Raw genomic sequence first — 12360 nt, 5'->3', positions numbered from 1 at the left:
ATATCGAATTGGATCTATTCTTATGGATCGGATATTCGGGATCTCTCTGGATTCTCATTTTTCCAGAGTTTTGTTTTAATTGTCAACAAATTTTGTTCCTAATTAATTGTTCACCTTTTCAACGTTACCTGTTTTGTTGTTGATTAATTGTTTATCTTAGTAATTATGAAGGAATATCCTCGACTTCCTATGCTTTACTTTGAATTTAAACTCAGTCATGGAGCATCTGAATTTGCGGTTCCAATTAAAAAGGTTTGATTTTTATTCTGTTTTGACAGTTAATTTTTCTTTCTGTCATTTTATCTGATTGTGATTACCTTGATTTTTTTTCTCCCTTTAATTTATCAATTCTATTATAGTTCATCCGTGAATATTATGGGGACGATGGAGAAAAATATAATAAAGAAATCAAAGAGATGGAAGCTTTGAGAAATGTAAGTGTTTGTTATTATTTTTTTTCTATTCTCTTTTCTCTCTATTATTGGAGATTAATTGTTTACTTTTTTTCCTATTCTATTCTTTACTCAGGCTGCTCTTCGTCCTTCTCGTGATATGACAGGTTGTCTCACTCTGAAAAGGTATTACTCTCAACTGTATACACTTTACAATAAGGTGAAAATAATGAAAGGTGATATGTCAATTACGTTTACCTGGCAAGATGTTTATTCTGGTAATCCGGTGACCGGTGATATTCAATTTGAATTAGATGCAACCATGTACAATATTGGTGCTCTTCATGCTGAACTTGGAGCCCTTAATATGAGAGATAATGCTGAAAGTTTAAGAATTGCCTGTACCCATTTTCAGTGTTCAGTTTGGGCATTTGAACAGCTTAAAGATCATCCACAGAATAAATCAAAAGACATGTCACATGATATAATATCTTTCATCTATCAAACTGTTATGGCTCAGGCTCAAGAATGTATACTTGAAAAGTCAATTATGGACAATAGGAAAAATTCAATTATCTCTCGTGTAGCTGCCCAAGTGGTTGAATATTATAACAGTGCTCTTAGTGTTCTCATTCAATCTTCATTAAATTCTGACATGGACATTGGTGAGATTGTTGGTTCCAAATTGTTTAAAGAGTGGAAAAAATTTACAGAATTTAAAGTTTCCTATTATACTGCTGTTTGTGCCCTTTACATGGGTGATTCTTGTGGGGAACAGACAAAAACTGGTGAACAAATTGCTTGGTATCTATTAGGAAATCAGCATCTTGACCAAGCAGAAAAATTATCAAAATCAATTGGTAAAATTGAGATTAGTTTACTTTCCAAAGCTTTAACTGTTAAAAGAGAAACAGCCGAGAGAGACAATGATTTCGTTTATCATCAACCAATTCCATCTACTGATAAACTAACTGCCGTTAAAGGAGCTCCTTTGGCCACTGGTGTTGGTTTCAATGTTTCCGACCCGGAAGTTTGTGGTAAAGACATTTTTGCCCGTTTAGTCCCAATCGAAGCTCATGAAATGGCCTCGATTTATAGTGAGAATAAAGATAAAATTCTAAGGGAGGTAAGACGTGAGGTTGAAGAAAAGGACGTCGAACTGTTAACTTACCTTTCATCATTGCAATTGGATAAAGATAATTTAAGGCCAGTTGCTGATACAATTCCCGATGAACTTATTGAAATTTGTGCCGAACTTAGTGTTAAACCTTCAATTTGCCGAGAGACTCTTAAAGAGATGGAAGAATTGAAGAATTTAGCTTCTGAAGCTGAGCATAACATCCAAGAGGCGACAATTATTATTGAAGAAGAAGATGAAAAGGAAAGGAAACATCAAGATAAATTTGGTAAACGAGCTCCGTCCATGATAATTGTTGAATTAGGAAAAGAATTGAGAAAACACGAAGAAACTCAGAGAAAAGGTTCAACTTCAAATCAAAATCTATCCCAAGCACTGGAAAAATTTTCTAAAGATATTCAACTATTAATCGATTGTTCGGCAAAAGATTTGGAAAGACTTTTACCTCCAGTTACAGATATACCCTTCGATGAGGCCAACATCAAAGAGATCGAGAAATTATTGGACAAAGTGCAAGAAATGAAGGATCAACGTGAATCCCTTGAGAATCAACTTCGAGAAGAAATTCAAAATGATGATGTTCTTAAACATGTGATTGCTCATTCAAAAGACGAAATCGAAAGTATATTCGAAAAAGAATTAGCCAAATATGATAAAACTGTTAATCTATTAGAAAAAAATATGAATGCTCAAGAAAATATTCTAAACGCATTAACCAAGGCCAGTGCTTCTTATGGTAAATCACGAATGGCTCTGAATGAGGTGAATCGTCTTAGAGCTAATCGAATACAAGTTTTACTCAATTCTTTTGATAATTTTATGAAAGTAAAGGATAACATTTTAAAAGGAATTGAATTTTATAAAGAGTTTACGACAACCACCAGTAAATTGTTGGCCCGATTAAAAAGTGTCACAAAAGTTCAAGACGAGGAAAGATCACAGTTCGTCGAAGGTCAGATAAAAAGGAAACATTCAACATTGGATCTCTTTCTCTGTCAAAGAGATTATCTCATGAAGTATCATCTCCACATCCTCAATTGCCACCGACCAATGGTACACCCAAGTTGAAAGATTTTCTACCCTACATGAATTTACGAAATAATCCAAGTCCGGCTTCTTATAGTAGCCCTTCTGGTGTTTATCCGCCGAGTAACAATCAAATGCAAGGACAATATTCGCTTCCACCAAACACTGGATATCCAAACCCAGTCCATGTCCCACAAATTGTTCCCCAGGCTCAACATCAACCTCAAATTTCTCATGTGCCTCAAGTTCAACAAATTCACCAACCTCCGATTCCACAAATGGGCCAAGTTGCACGAGCTCAACAGATACCACAAGAGTCACAAATTCTGCATCATCACCAACCTCAACCCCCGACGCCTCAACAAGTTCCTCAAGTTTCACAGCAACACCAAACTCCACATTTTAATTACCAACAAACATATCCAACAAATCAAGGCAATACAATGACCAATTATCAGAATTATTATTATCCAACGGCATCCACACAACCAACTCCAAACCTTCCTTCAATCGCTCAACAACCACCGCAACAACAACAGCAACAACAGTTTCATCATCAACCAGTGCAACAACAATATCAGATCTCATCTCAATCTTATTATCCGGAAGCTTATACAAACCAAACTGATCCTATGGTTAATTATCAGAATCAAAATTACTATCAAGATTATTACCAACAACCCCAACAACAACCACAACCACAACCACAACCACATCAACACCCACAGCCACAGCAGCAATTACAACAACATCCTCAATCACATTTGAATCAACAATTTCAGACAAACACACAGTCACTTATTCATCAACAGCAATTACAGCCCCAAACACAAACATACCCACAGCCACCACCTCAACCCCAACCCCAGCCTCCTCTTCATCCACAGCAACAATTACAACAACCCAAACCCAACCACAAACATATCCACAATCACAACCTCAACCACAACCACAACCTCAACTCCAACCCCAACCACAGCTTCAGCAGCCCCTTCAACCACAACCACAAACGCAATTAGCTCAACAACCACAATTACAACCCAACACTCAGACACAATCATCATACCCTCAACCAGATTCACAATTAACTTCACAAACAGATTATATGATAAACAATCAACAATCTGAACCTACTAAGAACAATAATAACACCGAGCAATCAAACGCTAATCAAGATTTACTTTCCCAGTTTGATCCACTTTGGGCATAAATAAACACCTTATTATTATCTAACTTGACTGATTAAATTGCCTTTAATTATCAACAATTAAAGCTGAAAAAAAAGTCAACCAATTTATATATATATTATTAATTAATTTTTCAAGTTACTTTAATTTATTATTAATTATATCAATACAAATTGATTCGTGATGAATGAAACAAGTCAACCATTTAAATCTAAATCCAATCCATCAACAACTGAATGAAAGACGATAATTAACCAATTTTAATTAAAAAGTAAATCAACTTTATTGTAATCAAATTAGTTATGTACAATCAAAATGATCTTTGTAATAAGTCCGAACGATGGATAACCAAATGTCCAATAACCATGTGTATAAAAAAAAGTTATTACAATTTACGATCCGACAATTGGTTATACTTTAATTGTCTACTCTTTTCTCGTATAACAATTAGTTTAATCATCTAAAGTAATTTAAATTAAAGATTAAATTTCATCAGGTAAACCATATTTCTCAATGAATCGATCCCGTTCAGTTAAATACATTTTGAATCGCAGGTAAGGGTAACTCTGTTTACGATTAGATAAAATTTTTAATTGTGATTAAATGGTTTCCAATTAAAAATCATGAGTTTGTCAATATCAAATGACAATTAACAACATGTGTTAATTGATCAGTTAATCGTCATAACTCTTTCCAAGTTTACAATCAATGGGAATTACACTGAATCATGATTATCCCTTTTGATTGTAATTAGATTTGAATAATTTTCATGTGATCAAAATTTTCGGGAATAAATAATCAATACTTACTTTAGGCCATTCTAATTTGCTTTCGATCTTGCGATCGTTAATTGCCCAGCCGAATAGGAATAGATGAGTATACAGACTGGCCAATTCGACTTCTTTAATTAATTGTTCGACATTATCAACAACCGGATCAAAATTTGGATCACATTCTGATGAGAATGAGAGATAATCTTTGACAAAAGTTTCCATTTCACGGAAATCAGGAAATTTGATATTCTTTCCATCAACTTCACCTTCACATGGATGATGATAGCGGAAATTAAGATAATAGGCTAAATCGTAGCCTCTCCATCCATAAGAACCAAGTTCGAAGTCGATTGGAATCATTTTGTTTGACCAAACGGAATAATCGTCGGAATCATATTTGTCTCGCAATCGGTTGCCCTCTGAATCGTGTGTACGGAAAAGGATATTGTAAAGATGAAGATCATTATGACAGAAAACCGATTTAGCACCAATGTCAATCGAAGTTTTATCCAACCAGGCCAATTGTTTTAGAAAAGGAAAAGCGTCAATCTCATCGGCGATCTTGGTGTATTCTTCAGAGTAATGGGTTATAAAGTCACCTTCTTTCGTGGCTCTTTCAGCCATAAGGCCATGGAAAAGATTCTGATAGAAAATGTGTTTTCGAGTTATCGGTAATTCCAATGAGTGAATACGAGCGAAAATCGAAGCCATCACTTTGTTGATTATTCTTTTCCCCAAATACTTGTAATCAGGTCGAATATTCTTGTGAATGAGAAAAGGAAATTCGTTTCAATTACAAACGAAATAATTAATGATCGTTAATCTTACTGGGATAAATTCCTCGATTCTTCCTTTGGTAAAAACACCCAACAATTTAGGTCCAAGTCCAATATTCGCAAGAATATTAAAGATAATTATCTCTGCATCATCACCGAGCAATCGAGGATCATCAATATTTTGTAAAATCGCACTTCCGTAAAGTCGTACGATCACTTGACAAGGTTCACTTCCGATCATCTTTGGTAATAAATCAGGTAGTAAACTAACAAGATACACTCGATTGGCGATTCCACCTCTGTGATTATTGGAAAAACAGTCAACAATTAACGATGAATTTTGACACAATCAAAGAGCAATTCAACTCACGAGCATTTTGAAACAACTAAATTGTCTCTGGTTACGGTTCTCCAAATTCCCGGTAAAATATCAACACAAACCTCTTCGACTTTTGCTAATTCCTCTTCGGGAAAAGGTCCATTTTCATCAAACATGATCACTAATTACATAGAAATTAGCGAGAAAATAAATTCTGAAACTTGATTCAATTCCGAGAATCAAGTTAAATGGTTGTGATTGAAGACGAATTGAATCAAACTAATCAAATAGCTTTTAATAGAATTGATTGAATAACAACAACACTAAAATTGAACTGAACAACAATTGAAGTGACAATGAACGAGATAATTGTGAAACTAATTGCTAGTGTTAATCAGCGCCTTCTATTGTAATCAATTTAATCGCGATTGATATAAATCAACAATCAAAACAGTTAATCAAAAGTTATCAACATTAATTACTAGAGAAAAGTCAACTAATTTTGTCTCAATTGATGAAAGCGTAAAGATATTAGCAAACAATCAATTATATTTGTTAATTGTCCAAACAATTTAAATGAAAACCTCTTGTACATTTGATTTTGAGAGGTTGATCAATAGTTTACATAGGAAGTTAATCATTTCTGTGATTAAAATATAATCAATTGTAGTTAAATCACTTAACATCTATTAACTAAATCAACTGGTTGTAATTGGTTACATGACTTTAATTTTTTCCCCAATTATCAATAATCAATCAATTGATTAGGATAATATTTGATTGATTAAATCGTTGGATCTAAATTGTTAATCCAAAGATTAATTACAAAATTAAAGTTAAACTGATAATCATTAAACACTAATATTAATGAAGATGATTGTTTTTGTTTTCTTAATTGTTTTAGATGATTATCATTTCTTGTTGAGTAGTTAACAGTTAATTGCTACTCAACTATCAACTATAATGATTATTAGTTAATTGTGATAATATTATTTTATCATGTTCACCTTTGTAAACAAATTGTATCATAAATTGTTTAGCCATTAACACATAGAAATTAATTGTTGTTTAATTATCCTTTTGCATTTAGTTTATTAACAACGTTTAATTTACATGTAAACAATTACAACTGATTAAGTGATTAATATGATGATGGAAATTCAATTGTGATTAAGATAATTGTTATAGTGATCTAGAGGCAGTGTGATCAATAGTTAACATGATGATTAGTTAATTAGCTTTGAAATAATAAGTCTGAACGGGAGTCCGATTTTTATTATTTACTTTGTAAGTTCCTTTAGGATTGTAATTGTTTGGGTGATTAATTGATGATTTAAGTTGATTTAATTCGGGCCAATAAGATGATCCTCTTGATAGTAACAGATTAAGATTATTATCAAGAGCCAATGATGAACCTTTTCGCTCTTGAATTGGTGATAATCCTCTCGATTTGTGGTCATTTGTTTGGTCAACTTTGTATTGATTGTCCATTAGATTGTTAACCGACCCGAGGTGACCTTTTCTTAATGTAACTCGATTCAAGGAATCTCGATAATTAGGCTTAATTGGAATATAATTGTTGTTATAATCGCGAGAATATGAATCATCTTTCGATCGATTTCCGTTAAATGATCTGTCGATTTTAGTTAATCCATCTGATCGTAAGTTAATTGTGCTTCGCCAATTAGACAATGAACCATAATCTCGAGTCTGTGAAGGAAATTGAAACAATTATCTTAATGATTTTATCGACAATTTAAATATTTTCTTCGATTTTCTTCAGATCGAACAATTAATTGTTACCTGAAACAGATCAGTTCGTGATGATCGATCAAATAATTTATCAAATGTCCCGTTCACTATCCGTTGATCACTAAGACAATTAAGTGATCTGGAAAATTTTTCATCATCATTATAATCATGATTGACTGGTGAATTTAATTTCTCAATCAAATATCCTTGATTAATTGACTTGGATCCATGTAAATCATCAACAGGTAATCGATAATAATTGAGATTATCTTTATGATTAACAACAGTTGAACTTAATTCTTGATTAACTGGAAAATCTGATTGAACAGGTTCACCAAAATAGTAAGTCTTAATTGGCCTTGGACGATTTAAATTGTTGTTGTTTAAATCCTTAAATCCATTGTTGTCTAAATTAATTGATTGTTTTCCATAATTAGTATTCTCCTTAAAATGATCATGATCAATTTCCTGCAATTAAACAAAGTAAAAACAAAAGAGAGATCAACAATTAGCAAGAAATTCAAACAAAAAGTCACAATCAACCAAAACAATCAATCAACAATTAGGTTTGGGTTGATTAACTCATAATATTTGATTAACAAAAAAAAACAACACCAAACTAAGTTGATTAGTTAATTTTTCTCCTCTTATCTTAATTATTACAATTGAATTAATTTCACAACTAAATTCAAATGATAACCTAATAGATAACACATTTTAAGATTAACAATTAACAATATTATTAATCAGTGAAGGAATCAAATCCTTATGGTGATTAGCAATTAACTTTTTTTTTTGAGGAAAAGGATAAAAGTGAAAGTTAATCACGAACAAATTAAATAACATTTACTTTCGTGATTTTTCAATTAATTGTTAATAATAATAGTTTTCTGTTTAAATTAAATTGCTATTCAAATGGTATTCACGTTCTGGATGTTATTATAATTAATAACAATTAAAACAAGTAAATGATAATAACCATTGTTAACCAAAATTCAACCTTCTATATGATTGTTAACCATTTTCTTAATTAAATGTCTCTCAGTTGATTCTAATAATTAACAAGTAACCATAGCAATTAATCAAATCCTTATTAATAGTGTTCTGTTTTTCCAGCAATCAAATTTGATTTAATTAAATCTGATCACTTGGAAATCACAAGAAACGTAACAATTAAAATCGTAACAACAATTCAATCATTTTGTTAGCAAGTTGTTGGTGTAAATGGAAATGTAATTTTTCAATTGTTATTAAATTTAATTGTTTGAAAATATTGAATTTCTTGTAACAATCAAGGTTTTTCAAGAAAGAATCAGTTATCACTATGATTAATTTATGATTCGTTAACCATAACGTTAATTGTGATGAAGAAAAAAAAACAACAACAACATAATCAACAGATCTAAATGATTTAATTTAATTGTGACCCTGGATTTTGAAAAAAAAAAGATGAATAAGTTATAATAACAATTAGTTAATACAATTAAGAGAAACATGTAACTCGAATCACAATTAAGTTTTTCTCTCAATCATTAATTCTGATTGGAATTAGAATTGAAACTATTTTCATGTAACCTGATTAAGTGTTAATTGTTACTGTTATTTTGATAATTTTATGCTTACATTATGAGAATTAGTAAATTTAGTTAACTTGATTAAACAACATTTAGCCAGAAATGGTGATTACTTGATTAAGGTTAAGGTGATGATTAATAAACAGTAGGTTGGTTAATCATTACAATTTTAGTTCAGTGATTAAGGTAAAAAATGAAATTGTTGTTTATTCATAATCTCTGGATCTAAATTGTATTGATTAGTTAACTACTTGATTAGAATATAAATTAAATCAATCTCAATTCTAAATATTGATTGATTTTGTTGAGTTAAATTGTGATTAATGATTCCAATTGTAATGGCTGATTGCCTCTCAATAATGGTCAATTGTTGATAAAATAATTCATCGTAATCATAAATGATAATCAAGTAAATCAATTGATTTAGTTCAATTGAAATCGGAAAAGGAGGATGAAGAGTAAAGTTATCAATATGAAAACAATTGAAAAATTGAACTGATTCAGTTTTGATTATGATTATAATGTTTACCGTTATTATTGTGAAGTAATTTCATTTTTTTTTATTAATCATCTTAAATCATCAATATTTGATTAGAGCTGATTGAGTGGATTAGGTTTGAAGGTTATTCTGTTGATCAGAACTTTTTTTCATCATGTTTTTCACATGAAAAATATTATTATATCAACGGGACAAAAAAGGTCAACGTCAATTGTGATTACAATTACGTTCAACTGTTTAATTGATTAACATTGATTAAGATTAATTGACTAACCTCATCTGATAATGACGCTTGAACTGAAGCATCTTCCTTAGGGACACGATGTTTAACTTTTATTATCAAGTTTCGACTATTATTATTGTGACCATTTGAATTGATTGTTGATTTAACTGGTTTACAATTAGCAAGATGATAGGATGATGATGATGATGATGAAAGTTGCTTGTTGATTGGCAGTTTTTTTACTTGATTCTGTTGATTAGTTGTTAAGATTGACGGTGAAAGTGATCCCTCTGATGAATGATGATAATCATGAATATAACTTGAAACACTAGATTCACTTGGACTATTGTTATTATTATGATTGTTATTAACAAATGAATAGGGTGAATTTGTTGATTTGTTGCCAATTCCATTGAATTTAGTGAAACCAATTGAATTGATTTGTTTTTGCTTGTTAAATTGTTGCTGGTATCTTTTACCAATAGGTGGTGAGGGTGATGATATTGAACAATCAAGTTTATCACTGGCAGCAGAGGTTAATTTAGATGATGAATTGTTTGATTGACTTTGATTTCCACCATTTGTATTTGAATAATAAGCCTCATCATATGATTGACTCATAGCGGGATTAATACGTTGGCGAGGACGACCTCGACGATCAACAATCGAACCACTTGAAGATGAATTTAATCCAATTTCTTTATTGTTGACATCATGTTGACTTGAATCAGATGAACCAAAATGACTCTCAATCCACCTAACGAAAAGATAATTAATATAAATAAATTCAAATATCAGAAAAAAAAGATTCATTTAATTTCCTACTCATATTTAGATGATTAGTCCAATTAAGATTAAGGAAGTGTCAGTTTAGGATAATCAATATTTGATCAATAGAAACGCGTGTTAGTACAATTATCATGGTTATTGGTTAAGCTTCAAAATTTGAATGATAATTAAGTTAATTAACTTACTTGTTGGTGTGATCAGCTTTACCTGTAATATCATAAATAGGATGATGATGATGCTCGTCATCATCATCAAGATGGCGATGATGATGAGTAACATTATGATGATGAGGTTTCGCTTTACTTGGTAAGGAGGTGATTGGATTTGTAGCATTTTGTGAATATGTAATTTTGCTTGATGGCGATGAAGATGATGATGATTTTTTTGATATTTCTGCAACTTTATCCTCTATATTTGACTTATTTTCACTTTTTTCTTCTTCTTTGCCCTCAGGCTGTTCGTCATCTGAAACCTCTTCATGGTGAGAGGTACGAACTGTTTCCTTGGTAATCTCACCATCAGGTCCAAGTTTAGATATCTCTTTAACCTCTTCTTTATCGGTTACTTTATGACTTTTACTTGAAAAGTGAGTTAATTTACCTTTTGGTGGTAAATTATTGTCACCATTAAAAATCTGGTCAATGTCAACATCTTTTTCAACGTTAATAACATCACAGTTAATTGTTATTAAATCATTGGGTGACACCAAGGCTTTCTGGTGAATATCAAAACCAGTTAATTCTGAAATTGATTCATCATGATACTGGAAACGTTCATGTTTATCCTCACGGGTTGTGTTCTTAGTCTCAATCTTTTCACTAATTATTAATTCTTTATCATTTTTAGTTTCATCATTGGTTTTAATTGGGATTGAAGGTGAAGGTGACGATGAAGATTTTGGTGATTTAACCATGGATTCAATTGATTTCACATCGATTGGTATTCCTTTTTTGGCACTGTTTTCGGATTCTTCGGTCCAGTTATCTTCTTTCGTCCTAATGGTCACTTGTGGTCCACTGTCAGCGATCACTTTACCATCTTCCATGATTAGTTGTCTTTGAATCCGAGTTTCTACTTGACGAGTTTTATGGTTAACCACTTTTTTGGAACTTATCCATTCACCATCAGCCACTGGTGGTTTTTCCATCATGAAATTAATTCCAAATCTTCCAAATGGTTTAACAATTAAAAAAGAATAAAAAAGAAACGGTAAATTTATCAACAATCCAAAGCGAAGAGTAAAAGTTAAATGAATTGAAAAAGAGAAAAAGTTCATTAGTTTGTTTTCTATTCCACCAGAGGCGCTACTTGTTTCTCTTTTTCTTATTGATTCACTTTTCGTTTTCACCAACAATTAGCTAATTGTTTCAATTCTGTTCTGTTAATCAACTGATCAATTCTAAGGTAGAATTTCTAAATTTTTGATAATAAATTTTTCTTGACAAATTTGACTAATTCAGATTCTGATTATGATCAGTTTTTAGTAATAGTAATTTTCTTATGTCTAATTAACAAATTATTTAAATTGTTGTTGATTGTTTGCCAATATAAACGCACCTTAAGGTCATTATCACTTAAACAAATGGTTAACAATCAATAAAATGAATCAATTGTAACCTTGTATTGTAATTGTTGTGATTTTTTTTGGCTTCATGACAATTAAATGTGTCACCTTAAAGGTCAAGCCCTTGTGGTTATTATATGAAAATTATTAAAACAATTGTCACAATTAACAATTAACATCATTATAAACACCATCATCATTATCAAGTTAATTAAATAGCCAACAATCAGTGTATGTATAAATCGTTTTATAATTTTTCACCACAATCAATTGTTACCTTGTTGTTGTTTTTTTTAATTTTTGATTGTCTATTGTGATGATTGGTGTTTATTACTTTTAATTATAACA

General features: G+C 31.2%; 3 protein-coding genes across 3 annotated transcripts; 1 reads left to right on the top strand and 2 right to left on the bottom strand.

The window, feature by feature from the left end:
- The first annotated feature begins 56 nt into the window (after positions 1-56).
- LOC128394477 (tyrosine-protein phosphatase non-receptor type 23-like) lies at positions 57-3789 on the top strand. The gene is given in 4 exon segments (XM_053354806.1): positions 57-252; positions 360-434; positions 529-2485; positions 2488-3789. Coding segments are annotated over 4 exon segments (3207 nt in total). The 5' UTR covers positions 57-165; the 3' UTR covers positions 3576-3789.
- A 212-nt stretch (positions 3790-4001) lies between these two features.
- On the bottom strand, positions 4002-5942 carry LOC128394479 (choline/ethanolamine kinase-like). Its single transcript, XM_053354809.1, has 4 exons — positions 5663-5942; positions 5345-5591; positions 4553-5278; positions 4002-4309 (listed from the first exon to the last, which is right to left on the bottom strand). The coding sequence occupies exons 1-4, from the start codon at positions 5785-5787 to the stop codon at positions 4226-4228; spliced, it is 1182 nt and encodes a 393-aa protein (XP_053210784.1). The 5' UTR covers positions 5788-5942; the 3' UTR covers positions 4002-4225.
- Positions 5943-6149: 207 nt separating this feature from the next.
- LOC128394478 (probable serine/threonine-protein kinase DDB_G0282963) lies at positions 6150-12035 on the bottom strand. The gene is made up of 4 exons (XM_053354807.1): positions 10634-12035; positions 9711-10416; positions 7415-7831; positions 6150-7321 (listed from the first exon to the last, which is right to left on the bottom strand). The coding sequence occupies exons 1-4, from the start codon at positions 11722-11724 to the stop codon at positions 6842-6844; spliced, it is 2694 nt and encodes an 897-aa protein (XP_053210782.1). The 5' UTR covers positions 11725-12035; the 3' UTR covers positions 6150-6841.
- Positions 12036-12360: the final 325 nt, after the last annotated feature.

Source organism: Panonychus citri, unplaced genomic scaffold (assembly GCF_014898815.1).
Source record: "Panonychus citri isolate SS breed McGregor unplaced genomic scaffold, ASM1489881v1 Contig00139, whole genome shotgun sequence".
Lineage (NCBI taxonomy): Eukaryota > Metazoa > Arthropoda > Arachnida > Trombidiformes > Tetranychidae > Panonychus > Panonychus citri.
The sequence above is the reverse complement of the archived record's forward strand: the minus strand, read 5'-3'. Positions and strand labels throughout refer to the sequence as shown.